We start from the raw sequence: 24,465 nt of genomic DNA, 5'->3' as shown, positions 1-24,465 counted from the left end.
ATTGTGACCTAACTACAGTTGAAGACTATATATCATATAGTCAAAGTTGAAAACTATCACCTAGCTACGTACAGTTGAAGTCTATCATGTAGTCCTAATTCTTCTATAAATAGGAGCATGTTTTATTGTAAACATCACTTAAAAAAATAAGAGAAAAATGTAACATTTTGGACTTTATCTAAGTTATAGATCAAATGTGTAATTCTTTGTATCTATTTTATTATTTTGCTTTATTTTCTACAATATATTATCTATCATCTTTTAAGTAAAGGCGGATTGCATGGGCCTATAGTGGTTATTTATATTCATTCCAATATTTTTGTTATGTAGGTCTCCAAGCTGTTAGATATAAAAATGAACACCATCACCTCAAGTCATCAGCTCATAAAGTCAGAATCCCACTCCAATTCATTCACGAGAGAAGACTAATCCAACCAAAAGTCTAAGATAATGTTTATCTTAGACTTCTAATGTTATAGAGTTATAGTTCTCAACTCCTCATGTAATTGGTAGATACATATTGTATAGAAACACAATGCTGTAAATCAAGTCTATATATTGGATCTTATACGTGCGACTTAGGTATTCAAGCCTAAACCACTTACAAATTCTTTCACAAGCTAGTTGAAAACCACAAGACCACAAAGTAGTTGGAGTTGAGAGTCGTAAATAATTTTCATTGTGTCGTAAAAGTAAAAATGTAAGTTACTATGTTTGCATTCAACCGCGCAATGGCAGCCTAATGACAAAACTGTCTATATATATCAGAGGATAATCGAGGGCAATATGACAATTAATGGACAGCGACAGTGATGAACTGAAATTTGGATTGCAGCATGGGTTGGGTGGTCATGGATGGCTGTGTTTGCCGTTGGAGGTCCAACTTATCTACTCCTTCCTCGATGTTATTAATATTCTAACACGTAAGTCTTACGCGTGCGTTCAAAACTACCTTAACGTGTGTGTTCAAATTTCATAAAAAAAAATAAATAGTACTTAACATGCAAAAATTTCAATGAAATAAAATTTAAATTACAAAGTCAGAGTTGGAGTTGGAGTTGGAATTGAAACTCAAGGCCTCATTAATTATGCTAAAAGTTTTACCTAAAAAAAATTATATATCCTAAAAGTTTAGGTTGATAGGAAATTAATGATAAATTAAATCATTTTAATTAATATTTAATATGGAGTATTGAGTAATGCTAGAAGTCCATCATGTGTCCCTTTTGTGTTTATGATTGATCACTATTAAATTTTGATCAAATAATGATTTTAAAATTAACCTCACACAAGAAAGACTGCTAAAATTATTCATGAAAGTATTAGGGATGTTTCTCACTTAAGTAATATCGTTCCTTTTGTTGCATGTATTCCACATTGAATCCTGATGTGAACAAACTTCTTGACATTGTTTACTTTTCCATGTTTAGGAAATGAGAAATGATCCCTACACTCATTTCTCACAACAGCCACACAACAAGCTGACGTGGCTAGTAATATTTTATTATTTTTTTTGTTTTTTTTTCTTTTCTTTTTGTAAAAAAATAATAAAATATTACCAGCCACATCAGCTTGTTGTAGGACTGTTGTGAGAAATGAGTGTAAGGATCATTTCTCTAAATACAAAGAGAATAGCTAGCAGCAATAGTTGAAGCAGCCTGGTGTAGCATGATTACTTGACTTGGAAAATGATCTTGGAAATGTCATATTCGAACAGATCGAAGTGGAATTTGAATGACAGCATGGGTTGAATGGTCACGGTTGTCTTCACCGGGGATCTGCTATATAATTTTATAATAAGACGATAAGTCTTGATTGAAGAATTTGAATACTAGCACGGCCCACATGAAAATTTACAGCTTGGCCAAATTAACATGTCCAAACAGCCTACCGGGGACAAAAAAGGATAATGCTTAATTTTGGCCAGGTCTCTTGTACCTCTATTTATTTATGGATGAAGAGCAACAGCTGAAGCTCAATCGGTGCATGAGCATAAGAGACAAAGCTGCTTCAATGGCTCTCTATGCCGTATCCATTTGGCTTCCTCTTCTCTTGCTTTTCCCTCTACTGCTGCTGATCATTAAAAAGAAGAAGGATGCTCGAGTGGTGCAAAACAAACGCCCTCCACCAAGCCCTCCTAAGCTTCCCATTATAGGTAACTTGCACCAGATTAATGGAGAATTGCCTCACCAATCTTTGTGGCGACTCTCCCAAAAATACGGCCCGGTGATGCTCCTTCACCTCGGCAGTATACCAAATGTTATTATATCTTCTGCTGAGGCTGCAAGAGAGGCCTTAAAAGTTCACGATCTTGACTGTTGCAGTAGGCCAGTCATGGCCAGCTCTAGAAGACTTACCTACAATTATAAAGACATGGCTTTTGTACCTTACGGCGAATATTGGAGAGAGATACGGAAAATATGCGTTCTTGAGGTCTTTAGCGTGAAGAGAGTGCAATCATACCGGTCCATTAGGGAAGAAGAAGTCGCTTCGCTTACCAATTCAATATCTGAGTCTTCGTCTTCTGCAACCCCTGTTGATCTTTCTGAGAAGCTGTTTGCTCTCACTGCAAGCATAACTTTTAGGATTGCTTACGGCAAGAGTTTCCGCGGGAGTGAATTGGATAATGAAAAATTTCAAGAATTGATTCATGAGGCTGAAGCCTTGTTGGGAAGCTTCGATGCAGCCGAGTACTTTCCATACGTGGGATGGATTATGGACAGGCTATCTGACAGACGTCAAAGGCTTGAAAGGGTTTCCCATGAGTTGGATAACTTTTTCCAACAGGTAATTGATCTTCACCTCACTCCCGAGAGGACAGAACAAGAGCACGAGGACATCATCGATGTGCTGCTGAGAATAGAAAGGGAGCAAACCGAGTCTGATCGGTTCACTAAAAATAACATCAAGGCAGTCCTCTTGGTAAGCATCCGATCGATTTTCCTGTGTTTAATGCAATCTTTATCTATAACAGAAAATAGGTCATACCTAGTCTTGTATTTGCTTGTGATTATGAAACTAATTAACTTCTGCTAGCTAGCTTACCTGTGATACTCGTATATATATACCAGAACATATTTTTAGGTGGAGTCGACACTGGTGCAATTACAATGATATGGGCAATGGCAGAGCTTGTTAGGAACCCAAGAGTGATGAAGAAAGCCCAAGATGAAGTTAGAAATTTCGCTGGAAACAAAGGAAAAGTCACTGAAGAGGACACTGATCAGCTTCCCTACCTCAAGATGATACTGAAAGAAACTTTCAGATTGCACCCACCAGCCACACTGCTACTTCCAAGAGATACCATCAAACACTTTAAGATCAACGGTTATGACATTTACCCGAAAACACTACTCCAAGTCAATGCTTGGGCAATAGGACGAGATCCTGAATACTGGAAGAACCCAGAAGAATTCATCCCAGAAAGGTTCATTGATGGCTCTATTGATTATAAAGGCCAACATTTTGAGCTGTTAACATTTGGAGCTGGTCGAAGAGGTTGTCCTGGGATTTATATGGCAACATCAACAATTGAGCTCGCACTCGCAAATCTTCTGTATGCTTTCGACTGGAAGTTACCCTATGGGATGAAGGAAGAAAACATTGACATGGAAGAGTCGGTTGGTCTTAGCCTTACTACCCATAAAAAAACAGCTCTTAACCTTGTGCCAGTTAAAGTGTTGTAGTGGCAATCAGATGATAGCCCGAGCTTACGAACACTCCTGTTTTACTGTAAAATATATGCTACTACAATCTGTAAGACTGAAGTAAGTAGTAGCTAATTAGCCTAAGCCTTTGTCTTTGGCTTTACTATCGAGATAGTGGTATGGAGACTTGGGGGTACAAATATCTCAAATAGTACTTTGAATTATCTACCTGTGACCTGTTGCAGGTTATCTGTTGCGTTTCCAGTTTTATATTGCTCACTGCAAAAGACAGTAGGAAGACGTTACTTTCAATAAGAAATAAATCGACTTGACTTTTAACAACCATCTTTGAAGATAAGATCGAATCCTGTCTTATTATTCTATCGATATGTTTTCACTTTACCATGAACTAATCAGTTATCTACAAACAAAAAAAGAAAAGACCCCTCCAGAGGTTCTTTATTGTTGTACCTGTATTTGTTTTAGTAGCTGCTTTCAAGTCAATTTCTGACTTTGTGTTTCAGGAGTCTTTTAAAAAGTTTTTTTGTTCACTGTAAAGGGTTCTGTTTGAATGAAGTTAGAATTTATGTCAAAAAAAAAAAAAGAAAAAAAAAAAGAGAAAAGAAAGAAAAGAACCCCTCCAATTTTAATTTGCTTTATACAATTTTAATGCCTAACTCGATTGTAGAGCAATTAAAACTATCCTGAGATTAATGTAGAACCCCAGGAATGCCTATTTTATAGTAATAGTATAAATACCTTAATCTCTGCTGGTTTCCACTGAATTTGCCTATCTTACGTCACACCCTGCTGAGTTAGACCTTTTCATTTAAAGGATAAGTAAGCTTCTCAGCTTCCAAGGAAAACATCCACTAGTTTCTCCAAGTGCAGCACGTCTGCAAATTGGAACTTTTAACATAAACTAGAAGAAGGAACTAAAGGTTAAATGTCGTACCCTTAACGCTCCTGCTCACAATATCAAATGAACTCAAGTAATTTCCTTCCCATTTCGTAGTGAGAGAACATAAATCCTGTAAAAACCAAACACACGCGCACAGAGGAAAGAAGCTGACAAGAAAAAGAAATGTTATTTTTCCATCTCCCATTCAATTTTTTTTTAATCAATCATTAGATTTGTAGGACTCGCATGGCAGGTCTCGACAAGAAATTGCATTAATATAGAGAAATCAGTCAAAAAATTTATCAATCAATACCAAATTAAAGCAAATAAGAGGCCTCGAACAATGAAGTTGCTATAAGCTACCATTTCTTGACTATTTTAATATGAAATATCACAATAAATACACAAAAGGGAAAAAAAGAGGAATAAAATTATATCATAAAAGAGGTTCAGAAAGCTCCATTTCATTGGAACTACGTTGTTCTATCTCGGCCCGGTGAACACCTACATAGTCAAGCCCTAGCCACTGCCATGGCCAGCATACATATCTAGGCCTATTTTGGCTCCTCGAGTCTTCCCGATTCTCAAATTCTTCAAGCTGATGGGTAAGCTCCTCTAGTCTATCCCTCAGCCTAGATGCCCTCAAGTCTGCCAACCTCAATGATTTCTCAGCTGCATCTCTTGCTGCCATGGCAGCAGTGGCTGTCTCTTCTTTGAATTTGAGCTTCTTCTCTGACTCCAACATGGCTTGCTTAGCCTCTTCAAGCTCCTGCTTAAGTGCTGACAACTGCAGGCATCCATTAATCAACTAAGAACATATGATTCAATCAAACTATGATAGGAATACTCATAACCTTTCTTCTCCTCTTCTTTTTTTTTTTTTTTTTTTTTTTAAAAAAAAAAATTGGGGAGGGAAGGGGAGTGTTATTGATGTCATGTAAACAGTAGAAAAAAGATGGAATGTAGTAAGCCGACTGAAATTTATACATTTTTCTGTGAAATATATAGCAACAACAATTGCAAAATAAACATATTAGTCATGAGCACAATGCTATAATGTCAAACAATCAGGCTGCCTCAGATGTCAGTATTTAAAAGAATATCAAGTGAATTTGGAAAAATTGCTGCAAGTGGACTCTAACCAATCTCTTTGTAATATTTGACAGACTTCTGAGCTTTCTTAGATATGCAAGTGTTAACATTTTCCATTTCACAAAAAAAAAAAAAAAAAAAAAAAAAAAAAAAAAAAGTTATGCTTCCTTCCACTTCTTATGCTCATCCCTCCACTTTTTTCACATGGACACCGTTTACATCTCTTTACCAAGGTTTACAAAATAAAATATGCCCTTCACTCAAGTCAACAACATTACACAACTTCATTCCGATTCAAGTTAATAGAAAATAGGCACATAACAAATCTCTATGACAACCTCATAAGAACCTTGCCTAATCTCCATCGGTAATTTAAAATATTCCACATGCTTCCTATTTACAAAATTCTTGCTACTATCATTATCTCCAATTAATTCACATACCTTCTTATTGATAGTGCAAAAACCCGAAAAACATCATGGCGAGCTTCTTGTACTCCCAAATCAATATATTTTCCCCCGTCATTGTTAAAGCTATGTTTGTGTTCGGATTGTGGTAGAAAGGAAATCTGATTTTGTTCACTCCACCTCTTGTGAAAAAGTTTGATTTTGTTGATAACTGTCAATAGGTTGGTCGTGAGCAACATCTCCAACACCACGACACACATCCTATTGGCAGTATAATCTTAGTTAGCAATAAGTCCAATAAGTCCTCTTCTGACAAACATCCCACAAACCTCTGCCAGACGCCGTCTGTTTTCCTTACTCACCGCCAAGATAGCTTTGCTCCGATGAGCAATGTTGCTGGAACGGCTTTCTACACCTCCATTGTCATCTAGTTAGGGAACTCCTCACACTGATAGTACTAATAACATTGGCGCACTGGAAGGTGTAGGGATAAAGAGTTAAAGCAACATTAACTCAAGAAGTTTTGGAATCCATACGAAAGTAACCGGAATCCACAAGAAAAAAGAGAAAACTCTCTTACTTATCAAAAAAAAGAGAAAACTCTCTTGAAGAAAGTTTCTAGTTTCTGAACTATTTTTGAATTATTTTGAATGATGCTGCCATAGAGCATCTACACCTTTATATAGAATAGAAACTAGAATAAGAAAGGAAATTACCCGTACGCCATTCCTAACTAACAAAAAAAAATTATTGTCCACTATTCTTATTACGTGCAGAATACTCTAGGTTATAGGTTACTCTTACTTGCAAAATACGCAGGTTTCCAATTTAATATTCTGTCCTACATCAGTTTGACTGTTAAATTCAGTAACAAATTCATAAATAGCATAAGAATGTATATGAACAAAAAAGTACTGCTAGTAATGACCACCTACATATCAAGGTAAACACATAAATAAAATTCTCTGGCCAAATAAGCAAGCATACCTGCACCACAAACTCTTGTTCAACAGCTCTGCCTGCAGCAGCTTCTTGCTCTGCCGCTACTTTCCATCTTGTAATTTCTTCTTCGGCAGCAGCAATGTCCATCATGAGCCCTTCAACCTACAACATGTATAGACGAAGTTGATACCCAATACACCCAATGACCCAAACAAAAAGTGCATGAGCAAGTTCTAACTTTCAAGCAACAATGAACTAAACAATGAGGGCTACAAAGTACTTCTAAATTTGTTATACTTCACCTAATGTCAAACAACACCAAATTGAAGAAGGAAAAGTAACATAAAATTATCTAGCTAACTGTCAACAAAGCATAAATAAATTACACTATCATTTGCCAGTCTCTCCTTTTCTTCAAGTTCCTCTATTCGATGCATTCTGTGGTTGAGCTCCTTGGCTTGAGCCTCTACATGCTCTTTAAGTAAACTCGACTCTGCCCTTCATACAGTAAAGCAGTATGCAAAACAGAACGATACCAGTTAGGATAAGTGCAAATGTGAGTGTAATTCTGAGTATCATTGAAAAGTTCCTCTGACCCAACTTTTCAGAATAAGATGAACATGCAAATGGTCACATTTTAAACTTTATGTGCAGTTATATAAGTTGAAATTATAGCAAGTACCTTAGTTCGTCCACAGAATGTTGGAGATCAATGATCTCAAGCTGAGATGCCTTGACAATTTTCTCCAAAGCACCAGCCTGTGTACAACAGATAAATATCTCAGCAAGGACAAATTAGGGTTTAAAACACATTCCAAAACCATAAAAACAAATTAACACTAAGAAACACTTTACCAAATTGTATATCTCATCCCCCCCTGTCCCCAGCATATCCACTTTGTCATTGGGAGTTGGAGCCTCTCTATCCTCAAGAAGCTTGCTGAATTTGAAATTTATCCCAGCCTCCCTTAAACCATTTTCTGCAACTTCAAACAATGCATTCCCTTTGGAAGATGGATCCAATGTCATCCTATTTGACAAAGCACTCCTAAGTAAAGATCCAATATGCTCTTTCTCCTTAACCAGTAGACCCACTGTTTCATCCAAACTCTTTATTTCATGACTCTTTTCCTCTACTAAGTCCCTAGTCTTTTCAACAACAATTCTGGTTAACTCATAAATAGACTCCATCCCAGCTAAAGCAGCACGTATATTCTCCTCCATGTCCATTTCTTGCGGGACAAACAAGGACTCCGAGAACTCTGACTGGTCCAAATTATTAACATCAATTATCTTAATCACAGCATATATCCGATTGTGAATTCTTGACACGAGATTCAACTGATCAATCAGCAAAGGCCTCTGTGACTCCATCTTCGACTCCAAACTCCTTAACTTGTCATCATACTCCCCAACAAACTGCCTCATCTCCAAAGCTTCATTCTCCATCTTATTCAACTTCTCACCCATCTCTCTTTCCATCTCAGATATCTTTCCATCCTTTTCGGCCATAATCTTCTCCATATCCTCAACAACAGAAGTTTTCTTCGCAACCTCTTCCCTCAACCCGCCGATAGTTGCTTCGAGCTGAGAAACCTCAATGGCAATCTCATAACTCCTCTGCTCCATCTGTTCCCTTGTTTCATTCCTAGACTTAGTCGTGGCATCAATCTGCCTAAGGAGCTCTTCTACAATCTCATTTGTCCGCTTGATCACTCCGTACGCCACGGCCGGCAACCCTGAGTACTTCTGTGACCTCGGCAACCCGCCTGCCCCAAAATTCTTGATGTTACTGACCTTCCCCGATATCTTCTCGATGCCAGTGACAAGCATGTGGTTCGAATTCCCAATCTCCGATCTCAACCCGTCCCTCTCCTTCACTGTCTCATCCAATTGCCTCACAATCTCATCCCTATGCTTCGAAGCCTCGTCTCTCGCCGTATTCGCCTCGGCCAGTTCCGCCGATACCTTCTCGCACAATCTCAGAGCCTCTTCCTTCTCGCGCAGAGCCTCGTCTCTCTGCCTCGTGCCCTCGTCGCGCTTCTTGATCGCCTCGTGAGTCAGCGCCTTCAAGCGGTTGAACGAGACCAGCAATTCCGATTTTGAGCTCTCCGCCGCCTCGCGAGCCTGCCGCTCGCGATCGAGCTCCGCGAGAAGGTCCCGAAATTTCTCGACCGAGACATCTTCCTGACTCGGACTCCTTACCACGGTAGGGACCGGTTCGTCGCCCTCCACGTCGCTGAGCACAGCATCGGCGTCTTCGTCGCCGGCACTCGCCATTTTATATATACACAAACAAAACCACTATTGCCGATCAATTAAGCATAACCTCCATTCCCACCTCGATCAAATCGCCGATGTTTATATTTATACGTGTGCATATGGATTATTAAACCCTAGAATTTGGAGGCGAACGCAATGAAATTATCAATTACTAGCAAACTTGGAGAAACGGGAAACCGAATTGTGACAGAGAAGTTGGAATTATGATAATTAACAATGCTAATTGGGATTGCTTAACGGGTCGGGTCGGATCAAATAAGGTGAGAACTGTTACTCGGGAGCGGGATCGAGAAGGAAAATCGTACCTTAGAAGAAGACAGAGCAACGGTGCGTAATGGAAACACAACGATAGCTACCTACCAGTCACGCTCTGTGATTTTGTCTTTAAGAAAATATAAAGAATGAAAAATTATTGGGTTTGATTTCGGTGAAGCGCAGCTGTATAATTATGCTATACGCTACCGTACTTGAGAATTTGCCACGTTTGATATAGCTATATTTTGTTTGATGAAGACGCTTCCTATGAAGTAGGAAAGCCAATGTATGTTGTATCTCAGGCGGGGGAGAAACACCTTGGTAAGAGCAATAGCCACCTCAATTCCACCTTACCATGTGCTTTCATTTCTCTTGTCAAAGTCTCTTTGCAAGTCTATAGACAAACTTTTAAAAGATTTTTTTTTTCGTGGGAATTTAAACCGGAGAAAAAGAAAAATTATACTCCAAATGCATGGGATTCCAATTATAAACCGAAATCAAGCGGGGCGGGCTCCGTCCAACGGATATAAATTTCTTACAAATCAACTTCTAATAATAATATATGTTTGTTGCATGAGAGAAACACGTATTTTTTTAATTGCATGTGTTTCTCACATTTTTTTTAATAGTTTAAATGACACATATCGTTTTTAGATGTTAGTTTGTATGAGTTTCCTACGAGTCAGTTTGTAGAAAAATTTTGTTTCAGCTCAATTGGCGCTAGTTGCTAAATTGGGATGGGTTGTCCTCTCAAATTCATACCGGATTTGGGTGAAAGGGATTACGACTAAATATTTAGGTTTATTTATTTTTTGAATAAATTTTTGTTCAATTAACTTATTCATTTTGGATTCGACTTCCATGCGATAGTAAAAGCTATCGCATGGATGCTGTGAAATTTTTTATGGTCTACATTTTGCCACGTCTTAGACAAGTAATTAATTTATTCCACGTTTATTTTGCTATTTTATATTGATTCACCACTCTCGTATCTCTCTCTATTTCTGATTTTCTGTAGGAGATAAGCACTAGATATAAAGGCATTAACTTTCAACTCTTTTGTTTGGTCTTGGCCATGACAATAGAGATAAATTGCCACTTGTGTTCTATTCTATCTGAGTTCTGCAACTTTTTTTACCCACTTCGTATTTTTTTTTTAAACCAAAAAATAAATGTTAATGGGTTTGAATTATAGGTGAATTCCTTCTTTTCTATGGGTCTTGTTTGTTTTTATTTTGCGTTCTTATGTGTTTGTTTTCAATCTTCAATTGGGTAGGGAGAATTCCATTTTATCTGGGTTTTGCAACTTTTCATACCCAGTTTGTATGTTTTTTATTTTTATTTTTTAAAAAAAGAAAAAAGAAAAAGGATATGGGTTTACATTATTGGTTGAGGCCTTTATATCTAGTGTTTACCTCCTACAAAAATAGATAGAGAGCGAGCGAGAGAGACGAGAATGGTGAATCAATCTAAAATTGACAAATAAACGTGGAATAAAATTAATTGCTTATTTAAGACGTGGCAAAATGTAAACCATACAAAATTTCACAGCATCCATGAGTTTTTACTACCGCATGAAAGCCGGATCCATTCATTTTTTATATAAAAAATAAAATAAAATTCATACCGATCATTAGTTACCTAATTACTATTACAACTTTATTCTTTAAATTAATTAAATAAATTAACTCTAATCTTAAATTTATATATAAGTCGAGCTCTAACTGTTTATGAAGAGTTCAGTTCATTTACAACCTATAGGATTGCCAAAGAAACGAGAGTAGATAGTGCACTAATAGAGGGAGACACTTAAAAATTGTTGGACTTGTTTCGAATCCGGTAGGAATCAGGATTCTCTCAAATTATTTGACTGAATTTGAGAGAATTCAGATAAATAATTGTAAGAGATTATTTATGGGACCAACCTGATAGGAAAAATAGGTGGACAATCACCTGTCTGGATTTTTTTAAATTTGAACAAATAATTTAAAATGATCGTAATTCACCATGCATAACCCACCTTCTAGTCATCACCTCGCTTATTGAAAAGATGCCTATCTTATTTAAAACTTCGCCATGGTGGCCATGGTCGATCAAACATATCCAAAGGATAGCAAATGACCCAGCTCATCAACTTGCAAGACGGGCGGTCTCCTCTCGATGCTTTGGAGTCATTCTGGTGGATGCTTCTGAATTCGGATTTTGTGTTTGGAGGGTCAAAATTCAATATAAGTTTGGGGTAATTATCTTTTTCCTCCATGAACTACCAACTTTTGCACAAAGCCCCCACAAACTACCAACTCGACCAAAATAGAGCATTCAACTACCAAACACAATCATTTTCTCCCCTTCCGTCAGTTAGAGGGTTAAAATAAACAGTCAACGGGTCACGTGACCGTTATGTGTTGTTTTATATGGGGGCATGTTGGAAGATGGTGGTAGTTCATGGGGGAAAATAGGAAGAAAATGAGGGTAAAACAGCATATGACGGTCACGTGACCTGTTGACCGTTTGTTTTAACCCCTTTGACTGATGAAATTGGGGAAAAAAATTGTCTTTGGTAGTTGAATGCTCTATTTTGGTCGAGTTGGTAGTTTGTGGGGGCTTTGCGCAAAAGTTGGTAGTTCATGGGGGAAAAATATAATTACTCCTATAAGTTGTCTGGTGAATCAAAAATTAGTTTTAAGGGCACTTCATGCGAAAATACTAATTTTATAAACGATTTCATAATACTTTTTAGGACGACTTTTTACATTTTTGCAAAAAAATAAATAAATAAAAGTATTAAGAAATAAATTCAAACACAAAATAATCACAAAACACTAAAAAAAAATACTTTTGCATTTATGTCACGTTACAACTAAAAAAATAAAAAATATCATCTAAAAAGTTTTACAAATGAACAATTCTGAAAATTTTGGGGACCATAACCCCAGGACATAGCCCTCGGCCCCAAGAGTTTTGTTATGCCATGTGTAGACGATCGCCCTTTAGGGTAGTCTGTTTATGTTTGTTCCTTTGTATATGATGAATATTAAAATAAATAATTAAATAAATAGTGCTGGCTGTCTATAAGAGGATTGCTTGCCTGTGTAGTAAGGTTGGGGACGAGAGGAAGCTTCACTCGCCCGAGACTGAGCAGTAGGTGACAGCCGACATGAAGTCTCTTTTTTGTTTGTTTTGGTAATCATTTGTACGCCAATAAAGAAATGGAAAAAATAATAAGACTATAAATCATACTTTTCAATTGCTATTATGTTGTTGTAGTAGTAGTAGTGTAAATCAATCTTTTAATACGCCAATAATAAATATATATATATATATATATATATATATATATATATATATATATATATATATATATATATATATATATATATATATATATATAAAAGATTCAATAATTGATTAGACTGTCATATTAACATGGTGAAATAGTGACGGGATAATACTAATAGATCTCTCATCTAGGAGAAACATCAAACTAACTTAAAGATTAAAGGTTGCATTAGAACTCTAAACATACTTAAAATAGAGCTCATTCTAGTGTTTTTTTAGGGTCTTTTTATGCTGACATGACACTCTGTTTTTAATAAAAAAAAAAAACTACAGTTTGATTTCTCTCTTCTGTTTTTATTAAAAAATACAGGGTGCCATGTCAACCTAAAAAGACCTTACAAAAACGCTAGAATGAACTATAATGTTCCTCTTAAAATATTCTCTTCTGGATACCCTACGATTTTTACCCTCTCTTTCTCTCTTTGAGTTAGTTTGAAGCATCAGTTTTTTTTACTTAATTCTATCCATAACAAAAGACATATTTTCAAGTCCCTCTCTTGAAAGGTGCTTACCATCGTATTTCCTCCAGATAATATAAACAGCTTCCATTAACACTGAGTTTGCAAATGAAATGCAGTAGAGGATGGTATGAGCCAACTAGGCCCAGTGTGGCCCTCGTAGAAGCTTGGGATGGGCTACAGCCCGCAATTCAGAGTCATAGGCATGGATTGGCCCACCCAAAATTTGCAATGGGAAGACATATTCCGGGACAGCTCGGGCTGCCCAATTCGCCTAAAATCATGGGCACGGAAACAAGCATAAGGCCTGCCGCCTTAAATATATTGACCTACCAAGAGTAGTAAAGATTGAAGGAGAAATTGTGTTATCGATAAAAAAAGAAAAAAGAAAAAATTAACACATACGTTGATAGATGGTAATTTTCTTTTCACCTTCAATCCGGCAGTAACTAGTAAGCCCCATTTCCTTCTACCCGTTGCCCGTTGGTGATTATTTGCTGGCTTCCGAACCCTACGATAATCTGTACTATATCAATACAATAATACTGTTTGAAAATCATTTACAAGCCTTCAAAGATAAGGTATATGGGACACGTGACAGACAAGTCGATAGATTTTGACGTGGCGGACTGTAAAATTTTTGGATGGAATATAAATAAAAAGACTAAAGCAGTCAATGGAAAAATCGTGAAAACCACTTTTATTTTTTAAAATCATGGTAAGGTTTTGATAAAAATGCAAATCACATAGACTAAAACAATATTTAACCCTAAACAAGAAAAAAAAAAAAAACGAAAAAAACAAAAAGAAAAGAAACAAAATGCCAAAACACGAAATGTCAAAAACCAAAGCAAGTTTCTTGCTTATAACTGAAACCTCAAATCACATTCCATCTTAAGAAAACTACTCAATAGCTATGGAGCGAAATGTATTGTGATTATGATGTTAAATCATTATTTATTCTAAAATTTTAAGTTAATAAAAAAAGTAGATTGATTGGTTAAATTAATATTTTAGTATTTTCTCTCAATAAGTGAGGTTCAACACGTAAAAGAGTAATGTTAAAAATTACGGGTGAATTTGCTAATCCACTCTTTTCTTTTTTTCTTTCTACCAAAATAATCAAAACATTAACAAACAATTTTCAACACAAAACTCAAAACACATTTCATCTTTGTATTACATCAAAACACTTTTTCAACAAAAATACAAAAAACACCTCCTAAAAAAGTTATCAAACACGCCCGTTTTTTTACCCCACAATGCTGATGTGACAGTCTAAACCAAGCCTTTGATCAATCACTATTAAAAGATAAATAAAAAAAAAAAAAAATTAAAGAGTTAGTTAGAGTTGTCACGTTAACATTGCATGTATGAGAAAAATGTAATATATAGCATTACTCTACGTAAAATATTTAATTAAAAAGATGATAAACTGTAGAGTCAATGGTCAAATTCATGACCTTTTTTCTAATACCATGTTACATCGTCGCCAATCTTAAAAGCTTAAGATGATGAAAAATAGTAAACTCAACAAGTATTAGGTTTCATTTGTTGAACGAGAGTTTGAGTGAAGACATAAGATTTATAGGTTAATCGTTAAAGTAATAATTAGATATATAATCAAATTCACAATTTTCTTTTAACTTAAGATTTGAGGAAGAATAGTAATTTAATATGTGACACACTAGATTGAAGTTATCACATATCTCGCATGTTCATAAGATTTGCTTAATTACTTCTTGGAAGTTGGAACCTATCCGGGTATACCAGAAGAGAAGATACCAAGCCATAGAAAAAAGAAAGCATAATTTAATATTAAATCTTATCGTGCAAGACTCCAAACAATTAAGCAAGACAAACAGGCTCTCCCCCTCCCCCTTGACTACTGCATTATTTTCCCCAATAATAACATCAATAAATAAATAAGAAAAGGAAGGTTCATTACCCATCGATCATCTGCAGTACGGGATTTGTGGTTAATGGACAACAAAAAGAACAGCATTAATTGTAGGTAACGGCCAGAAACTTCTTGGATGTCGACCTTCTCCTTTTTGGTCTTCCTTTGGCTAAAACATCACCATGTTCTTCCTTTGAATTGGTCTCATAACTTAGACCTTCCTTGGAAACACCCACATCTGACAGGCTAACAGAATATGCGACCACATTTGGCATCAACCTAATATAAACGCCTAGGCTTGTTAAATCGACGTTAAGTCCTATTATACTAACTTTGATTTTATTATGTTAAACATTACTACACCTACTTAATTGTGGATTTTCAGTTGTCCTTTTTTTTTTTTTTTTTTTTTTTTTTTATGGTAAAAACTTCAATAATCAAGTGATTCGCAATTTCGCATAAACAAATATCTCTATTTATTTTTATAGAAAAGGTTTTTTCACATGTTATTTTTAGTGGCGGACCCAAACTTGACAATTTTGATTGGTTAAATTGAAAAGAAAATATTTAGGAGGAGCAAAACTAAAAAAAATTAAAAATTTAAAGGTAAAATTTTAATTTTAATTTTAATTTTTTTTTTAGAAAAAAATCTCAAAAATTGAAAGTACCAGGACTCTGATCCTTTAATGGATCAGTCCAGAGTTATTTTGTTGAAATTTAATTCTTGTACAACAAACTGTTTACAATTTGTAAACAACCACCCACACGAGGGACCATCCATAAGTGGTTTGGATTGTGCTCCAAGTTTTTATCTATTTTGTTTGGCCGGAGTAATAAAGTATATCATCTCTAAAGGTAAACTTTAGGTGGCAAGTCAAATCACGATATAGGTAGAGAGTACATCATGGACCCACCGGTCATGCTATGGCCAAAATCCTACGAATATTATTGGAAAAAGCATCAAGCATTATCGTAGAGGCAATTTATTGGAGAATAAAGTTTTATATTAAATTTGATTGAAAGTGTTTTATCCAATCATTGTATTAAATTGACTACTATGTTACTTGGGAGAAGCTTTTTTTTCATGGCACACTTGTAATTATTATAATTATAAGTGTGTTATGGAAAAGCACTATTTTCGAATGAATTTTGAAAATAGTGCTTCTCCGTAGCACTGCCCGTTAAAAACATTTGTGATTATACATTTTGAAGTATAAGCGATTATTTAATCATAATTTAAAATTTTTAAAAATTAAAATGTCGGTATTCATGTTTCAACTCATTTTAATTTAATTTAATTTTTTTTTTTAATTTTTGGGTCGAAATGCCCCCATTATTTTTAATTATGCTCTATTAAAAATATATGTAAAAATAATACAAAAAATTTAATATCAATTTAATAAATAAAGTTAAAAAAATTAGCTCCAATTTAATTTAGAGTAAAAAAATTGTGCTTTATTAGAAAAGTGGCACTCAACATATAAACAACTAAAAACAGAAAAAATGGATTATCAATTGTAAGGGGATATTGGTGTAGCTATGTAGGAACATAAATTTCCTTCAGATTTTGTTAGAAGAATTTTTTTTTAAAAAAAAAAAAAATTCAGTCTATAAAATTATCAAATTTCTTAACGTATAAGAAATACATAATTTTTTATAAAACTATTTCAAAGTCCGAAATTTTTAGATTGAATTAGAAAATATTATTCCACGTGCCCCACTGGGGTATTGGGGCTCCACGTGCCCCACGATCTGAACGTGGATCGGCACCGCCATGTCCATAGCTTCGTTATCTTCCAAATTATGTGGACACATGCCGCTCTCCTACTCCTGGTCAAAAACTTTTAACCCCAAGTTACCACCAAACTTTTAGAATTTAGACCCAGATCGGTGAAATAATTGACTTCCGGCCCAAATTGACAAATGAAGCGTCAAATTTCTCGTCCAAAAAAGCATTTCCTTTTAAAATTCCCCGTTCACACTAAACTGCCCCACCAATGGTCTCACATCTACGCTTAGAGCAATGCTTGTTGTACACTTTCGTGTGTGCACTTTGTTTTTATTTATTTCTTTTTTAAAAAAAAATAAATAAATAAATATAAAAGAGCTGTATACAAAGCGTGTACAACAAGCATTATTCCGAGGGTTAACCTATCCTTCCTCACCAAACTCAAACTCAACCACAAAAACAATAATTTCGAAGACAGCAACATCAGCAAAATCCGAAAACAGACAAATTGCTGCATTAAATAATTTACGAGCTTGCGGTTTTTGTTTCAATCTTTGAATCCGGCTGAATTAAGGGATCTTGATTTGTGATTCATACAAGTTAAGTGATACTTTAATAGCAAGTTTATCTTTTGGTTTTATTTTGATGACGGTATTCGTGACGGACAGAAATTAGCTACAAATCAGTCTAATAAGAAGACATGTACCTCTAAACGTGTGAAAAATACATAATTTTTTTAATACAATTAATAAAAAAGCATGTAAAATCATATGCTTAAGAATATATATCACTTTATCAGACTGATTTGTAACTAATTTGTAGCTTCATTTTGTCTGCCCGTGACTTGTATTTACTATTCATTCGAATATGTCCATTTCCTTACAAATTGATGATGAGTGATGACAATTAGTCAATTATGTGAATTGCGACATTGATTTGTAAAAATTTATAATAAAAATTGTATTACTTATTATTTTAATTTTACATGTATTTATTATTTACTTTTTTCTTTTTGAAAACAGTATTTTTGATGTGATATAAATTTAAAAGTTGTTTTTTTTTTTTAGTATTTTGTATTTTTAGTTGTTTATTAATTTTGTATTTTGTATTTTGTATTTTTGTTTTAAAAAGAAAAAAAGTGTTGTCAAACAATTCAGACTTGCCACTTTAAAATTTTTAGAATTTAATAGCAATAAATTAAATTACAAATGAAGGTAAGGGTGCGTTTGTAATTGCGATTTTGTATACAAAAAGTGCGATTTTAAATCAAATTGTAAAAAATGAATCGTTTGGGAATTACATTTTAAAAAAAAAAAAATTGTGATTTGGAAATGCAGAAATCTTTCTTTTGAAATAACAGGCAAATGAGTGTTTTTTTAAAAACACAGAATTTTAAAGGCTAATATACAATTTTAAAGGTCAAACTACGATTTTGCCAAACGCTTAAATACATTTTTAAAAATCACTATTTTTAAACCGCACTTATTAAAATCGCAGACCCAAGAGTTCGATTGAGTTTACGACTTTAAAAAGTGTGATTTGAAAATACAGATTTAAATTTACATTTTTAAATTGTAATTTTTTTAAAATGTAATTTTCGTTTAAAAAAAAAAAAAAAACGCAATTTCAAACAATTATTTTTACAAATCAATTTAAAGTTGGAACTTTTTGTTTAGGAAATAGCAACGCAAAAGCCGCCCTAAATATTCTTTCATTTAGAGTTAACGTCTGAGTTTTAGTCATCATTGAGGCCATGATAATTTTGAAAAATGTTTAATAAAAGTCTTAGGATCTAGATGTTGGAGAGTCCGCACACATTATGAATTGTCGGGGAGTATTAATTTCTAGGAAGTTTCTTATTTTTTTAATTAGAAGTGATTGAATTGGAATGGTGGATGGATGAGTTACATGGTTGACTGGCCTTGCGTAGCTCTCTGGTTTACTTTTTGCTCGTGAGGTCACGGATGTGATTCATACATCAGTTTGCATTTTTTTTTTTTTTTTTTCCTGAAAAAATAATAAATTTTATTTTTGTTTAATCAAATTTCTCTGTAGACAGTTTCTGTGCAAGTTTATCTGTCAGAATCAAAACCCAATTTCGAATTCTTCTTCTATTGGAGGTTCTTGAAGTGTTCCAGTAGAGTTATTGAAAATTTACACAACGGATTTCAGTGGTCGGAGTTCGTGGACTCGGTCGTCGCTAGCCGCCTGATTTCGTCTCTCTTAGTCAGTTTTATATTGGTCAGAATTTTCTTTCCATTGCATTCCAATTATATGATAGTTATGTATTTGTTGGTATTTCTGCATTACCCAAGTTGCATCTTTAGAGGTCGTCACGTATTTTCTTGGCAAACGACATACTTGGCCTTTATAATCTGATTCTGAGAATATTTTGTGAGCGCCCTCAAGGTGTTTGATATAATTTGCAGTTGAATATTTCCGAATTCTGCTGGTTCTTTAATTCCCTTGGTGTGTTTCAAAGAGATTGATTTTACTGTGTATCGAAGGAGTCGAGTGAGTTTTATTGGTGATGGGAGCTAAAAGTTCGAAGGGGTCGGGCCGGAGAGAAGTTGGCTCGTATGACTCTGGTGGTGCTTCAACATGGAACCAGTATGGATATCCGCAGCCGTCGTATCCTCAGCATCCGTATTACACGCCTCAGCATCAACATGCGCCACCGCCCTCGTCTTCTTCTTTTAATTATGGGTCGCAAGCATCTTTTAATTATGGGTCGGAGCCACCTCCGCCACAAAGAAAATTGGATAGGAAGTACTCGAGGATTGCTGATAACTACCGGTCCTTGGATCAGGTTAGACTATATGCAGTGTGTTCGTGATTCGCTATGTTTTAAGACCATTTCTTTTGACTTCTATGTTATTGCACAAAGGGTCTTGGGGAGTAACACAATTATCTATGCATTAGGCATGACGATCTTAAAACATGAACAGACAACTATAAGAAAAGGGTGTGATTTTCTATGTTTTAAGACCATTTCTTTTGTCTTCTGTGATATTTTTGCGCCAAGGGTCTCGGGTAGCAATACAATTATCTATATATTTGACACGACAATCTTAGAACATAAAGAAGACAATGATAAGAAAAAAGATGAAAGAAGAATAAGAAATTTCCAGAAAAAAATATGATATGTATTATCTGTGTAATATGTGCATGCTTGACTTTTAAATATTTATCTTTAAGCGTGTTCAGAGATAATATTGTGGCTAAACTAGAGGTGACAAGTATGCCTTGTAGTGGCTCAACCTGTCGGTATTAGCATATTCAAAGACATACAAAGACGAGATATTTTGGAGGGACCGTAATGAGAGTGACTTTCAAGTATGAAGTAAGGAGACCCGACTTTACATTACCCAAGCAGTCAGGCGGCCGCGGGGGGTGGGGGGGAGGAGAAGATAAGATTATTTACGCTATTGAAATCTGAAGTTTGCTCTCTCCTCTCTCTCTCTCTCTCTCTCTCTCTCTCTCTAGCAGTGACAAGCGCCTGAACTCTCATGGCCTTTTGATAATGGTAATCCTCTGGCTGCATGATTTTCTCAGCCACTGGTTTCAAAGTTATGGAGTTGTTGAAGGAAGTCTTGGCTTTGAGAATTTTGAACTTATACTGAGCTGGCAAGTTGGATTCTGGCCAATGGCTTTTAAACCTATCATTTATTTCTGCTTAGTCAACAAATGGCAATTTCGACATGCAGTTACTCTACCAAGTAGTTACTTGAGAGGAAGGAGATTTCAAGCCTCGTTTCCCCGGAATATTATTACTATTTGCTTGTGGCACTACTTGCATTTGATAAGGCTGTCAAGAGTTGCAAGATGTTTTTCTAGAGTTCCCATAATTGCATCCTTCAGATCTTCCGAATTAGGACAAACGCACTACTTGCATGCCTCTTGTATCAACATTTCGATTGAAACTTCTTGTAAATAATTAGTTTTGAGTAGTCCAGGCTCGGTGGTGGCGTTGGTCTGAAAAAATGGCTGAATTAGGCTTGTCTCTTCAATAAGTTCCATTTCTAATTACCAGTAGTAAAATCTGGCATAATATCCAAATGGTCAGTCATTTTATGAACTTGGAAGTGTTGTTATTTTATTTTTTGTCACCTTTTAATTTTTTTCTTGCTTATATGTGGCTGTCTCAAGCACTGATTCCATCATTGATATTTGCCTGTGCCTACTTAAAAACCTTTTGGATTAACAAGTGCTTCACAAAATTTAAATGTTCATCAATAATGAGAATGATTGACCACAGGTTACTGCTGCTCTCGCACATGCTGGCCTAGAGTCTTCTAATCTAATTGTTGGTATTGATTTCACAAAGAGCAACGAGTGGACAGGTTCAGTTTCATCTTGATGCTTATAACTTGTATATACTGGCATGCAGCGTGCTTAGCTTTCTTTATTAATTAGGTGCTAGGTCATTCAACCGACGAAGCTTACATCACATTGGAAATGGTCAAAATCCCTATGAACAAGCAATATCAATTATTGGAAAGACTTTATCTGCTTTCGATGAGGATAACTTAATTCCCTGTTTTGGATTTGGAGATGGTAATTTCATATGAATCATGGTCTTGCTCATTCCATTTATCTTCATTTAATATTTTGATTATAAAGATGATAGTTACGTTTACATATTTTTGCAGCATCAACACATGATCAAGATGTTTTCAGTTTCTATTCAGAAGGGAGATATTGTAATGGATTTGAGGAAGTACTGACACGATACAGAGAAATTGTCCCTAAGCTTCGACTTGCAGGTGCTGCATCTGTTCATCCCAGGACCTATGTATTCTATACAGCATTCTTGAAATTCAGCCAATTGGTTCTTAGCCCACCCTTTTCTTTTCTCATCTTATGGCAGGACCCACATCTTTTGCACCTATGATTGAGATGGCCATTACTATTGTCGAGCAAAGTGGTGGCCAGTACCATGTTTTGGTGATAATTGCTGATGGGCAGGTAATTCACCTCTGTTTCAGATTTTTGTGACCCAAAATGAAATTTAGCTTTCTGAGTTTCAGTTTTGCATGAAATTTTGGCTTTGTTAAATCAATATTCTGTTAAGTGCTTTATGGTTGATTCTAATTATCAACATCCCTATCTAAAATATGTGTCTTGCTTTGGCAAAGCTGAGAGGCTTAATTTTTGAGAGAGAGGGGGGGGGGGTGTTTCTCTATTGCTATCTATATTGGGACTTCGCCTCACATAGATTCCTGCTTCATTAGGTGACAAGAAGCGTTGATACTCAGCATGGCCAACTCAGCCCTCAAGAACAAAAGACGATTGATGCAATTGTTAGAGCAAGGTAAATATTTTACAACTCAGTACTGATTAGTCGCCAACCTGCATTTCTCATATGATAATATAATTCCAGTGAGTGTCCTTTGTCAATAATTTTGGTGGGAGTCGGAGATGGGCCTTGGGACATGATGAGGGAATTTGATGATAACATCCCTGCTCGAGCCTTCGATAATTTTCAGGTAAGCAATGATTGCTCTTTTTTTTTTTAACGAAAATATTTTAATGTCATGTACTTGTATATGTACTAAAATGTGACGGACTGTTTTTCTTTGTGTATCTAGTTCGTCAATTTCACAGAAATCATGTCAAAGAATGTGGATCTATCTAGAAAAGAGACTGAATTTGCGCTTGCAGCCTTAATGGAGATACCTTCTCAATATAAAGCTACTATTGAGCTCGGTGTATTAGGGTAATGATTTGATTTGTAATATTTAAGTTTTTGCAGGTCCAGTTGATACCTTTAGTTGTATTATAATTCATTCCTATTTGTTTTCTTTAATGTTAAAGCAGTAGACAGAGGGGAAATGCTCCAGACAGGGTTTCGCTTCCCCCACCTCTTTATGGTGCGGTTTCTAGCAGCATGAAACGTCAGCGTCCAAGCAGTTTTCAGCAGCCCTCACCTCCTCACGGTGGATATGATCCTCCTTATAGTGGATATGATGCAGCAGCCAGCACAGCTTATGGTGGATATGATCCTCCTTATTCTGGATATGATGCAGCAGCCAGCACATCTCCATCATCAAGTTCTCTTTATGACAATCAGGTATGACTGCTCTCCAAAAAGTAAGACAGTTTTTTTCTTATTTAATTCTCTTTTATCATATTTGCAATGGAATCAGTTTTCCTCCTTTATATGGGTATTACAAATAGATAACTTGTTCTGTTACTGTTTATTATTTTCATCATCACCACCAACGCCAAGAGTATTAATCTATTTGTGGTGAACTTTGGACAGGTTTGCCCCATTTGTCTTACTAATCCAAAGAACATGGCCTTTGGTTGTGGGCATCAGGTAAACTATTCTGTATTTCTTTGCTGTTCTATTAGGACCTTGACGTTAAATCAAAGATCTATATTTGCATCATGGAATTTTCTTTCTTTCTTAGTAAGTCCGGTCTCTTTTATGTGGCAGACTTGTTGCGACTGTGGAGAAGACCTCGAAGTGTGCCCCATTTGCCGACGTGCAATTGAGACTAGAATAAGGCTCTATTGATCGGCTTTGCTGCGCATCTTTTAGATTATTACTTCTTTCATGTGCTTAGTCCCCGTGGTAGCTGCACAAATCTCATGATTTAGAGGCAACGATTGTGCTCTAGAGGCAATAGAAGGTTAGCTTAGCTATTGAAGAGTGTCTCTACCACGTTTTTTTTTTTTTTTTTTCATTTTGAAAAATTCAAGTGGTTTTAGATGAGCAATATCAGAGACTGGGAAGTTTTGGGATGTGCAGGGCTCCTCCATATCTTGGTGATATTTTGGTGGATGCATTCCCTGGGGGGCTAAGACACAAGGTTGATGCAAAAGTATTACATAACTACTAGTGTGGTAGAGGTCAAGACAAGTGGGGTTGTTATCTTGATGAGAAAAGAGATTTATTCTTTGAAGGTTATACAAAACACTGGACATTGGAATCTCCCTTCCCATGGGCTAAGAGACAAGGCTGCTTAATTTAGGACTGCTACAGATCAGGATTTGTTTTGTCGGTTCAGAGAGCTTTCGAGAGACTCTGGTCCATCCTCATTTTTTTTATTCATGTTTTTTTAATTTAATTTTTTTAATTTTTTTTTTAATTTTATATATATATCTTTTTTAGTTTGTACTTATGCTAGTGAGGAAAGCAGAAGTAAAAATCCAATGGGATTGTAAGAGAAAGAATGTGTTTCTATGGATATCGCTACTGAAAATCTATGGCTTTTAAAGATTGATAATTCCATGTGTTCTAAACTACATGCGGTTGCTGTATGATAGTGAAGATTGATGACAACTCCTGGACGATGGTTTGTAAGCTTTTTGAATTTTGATGGATGATTAGCATCACCTAGGATGCCCTTTGTTGACTTCTAACTGAAGGGGATTAAAGTACTATGACTTCCACCACCTATTTGAGTATAAAAGTTTTTACTCTAGAAGATTAAAATTCCTTTAAATTATGGGAGCCTTTCTCACTATTTTAGCTAAAAAATTATCCTTTTATTTTATTTTATT

The 24,465-nt window shown here is 35.5% G+C and overlaps 3 protein-coding genes and 1 long non-coding RNA gene across 4 annotated transcripts; 2 read left to right on the top strand and 2 right to left on the bottom strand.

Moving 5' to 3' along the window:
* Nucleotides 1-1,309: 1,309 nt before the first annotated feature.
* Nucleotides 1,310-4,710, bottom strand: LOC133865776 (uncharacterized). The gene is made up of 3 exons (XR_009899809.1): nucleotides 4,407-4,710; nucleotides 1,939-3,926; nucleotides 1,310-1,778 (listed from the first exon to the last, which is right to left on the bottom strand). It is a non-coding gene; the product is annotated as an uncharacterized LOC133865776 (long non-coding RNA).
* LOC133865766 (cytochrome P450 71B37-like) lies at nucleotides 1,951-3,896 on the top strand. The gene is made up of 2 exons (XM_062302238.1): nucleotides 1,951-2,922; nucleotides 3,072-3,896. The coding sequence occupies exons 1-2, from the start codon at nucleotides 1,951-1,953 to the stop codon at nucleotides 3,684-3,686; spliced, it is 1,587 nt and encodes a 528-aa protein (XP_062158222.1). The 3' UTR covers nucleotides 3,687-3,896.
* Nucleotides 4,711-4,887: 177 nt separating the features above from the next.
* LOC133865758 (uncharacterized) lies at nucleotides 4,888-9,631 on the bottom strand. Its single transcript, XM_062302229.1, has 5 exons — nucleotides 7,845-9,631; nucleotides 7,672-7,748; nucleotides 7,376-7,487; nucleotides 7,035-7,151; nucleotides 4,888-5,335 (listed from the first exon to the last, which is right to left on the bottom strand). The coding sequence occupies exons 1-5, from the start codon at nucleotides 9,267-9,269 to the stop codon at nucleotides 4,985-4,987; spliced, it is 2,082 nt and encodes a 693-aa protein (XP_062158213.1). The 5' UTR covers nucleotides 9,270-9,631; the 3' UTR covers nucleotides 4,888-4,984.
* A 9,081-nt stretch (nucleotides 9,632-18,712) lies between these two features.
* LOC133865736 (E3 ubiquitin-protein ligase RGLG5-like) lies at nucleotides 18,713-24,207 on the top strand. Its single transcript, XM_062302194.1, has 12 exons — nucleotides 18,713-19,194; nucleotides 19,383-19,762; nucleotides 21,212-21,296; nucleotides 21,370-21,510; nucleotides 21,606-21,719; nucleotides 21,824-21,921; nucleotides 22,188-22,267; nucleotides 22,337-22,442; nucleotides 22,545-22,672; nucleotides 22,774-23,026; nucleotides 23,219-23,275; nucleotides 23,396-24,207. The coding sequence occupies exons 2-12, from the start codon at nucleotides 19,484-19,486 to the stop codon at nucleotides 23,474-23,476; spliced, it is 1,422 nt and encodes a 473-aa protein (XP_062158178.1). The 5' UTR covers nucleotides 18,713-19,194; nucleotides 19,383-19,483; the 3' UTR covers nucleotides 23,477-24,207.
* The last annotated feature ends 258 nt before the right edge of the window (nucleotides 24,208-24,465 follow it).

This window comes from Alnus glutinosa, chromosome 1 (assembly GCF_958979055.1).
Source record: "Alnus glutinosa chromosome 1, dhAlnGlut1.1, whole genome shotgun sequence".
Classification (NCBI taxonomy): domain Eukaryota; kingdom Viridiplantae; phylum Streptophyta; class Magnoliopsida; order Fagales; family Betulaceae; genus Alnus; species Alnus glutinosa.
This window is presented reverse-complemented; position numbering and strand designations above follow the sequence as displayed.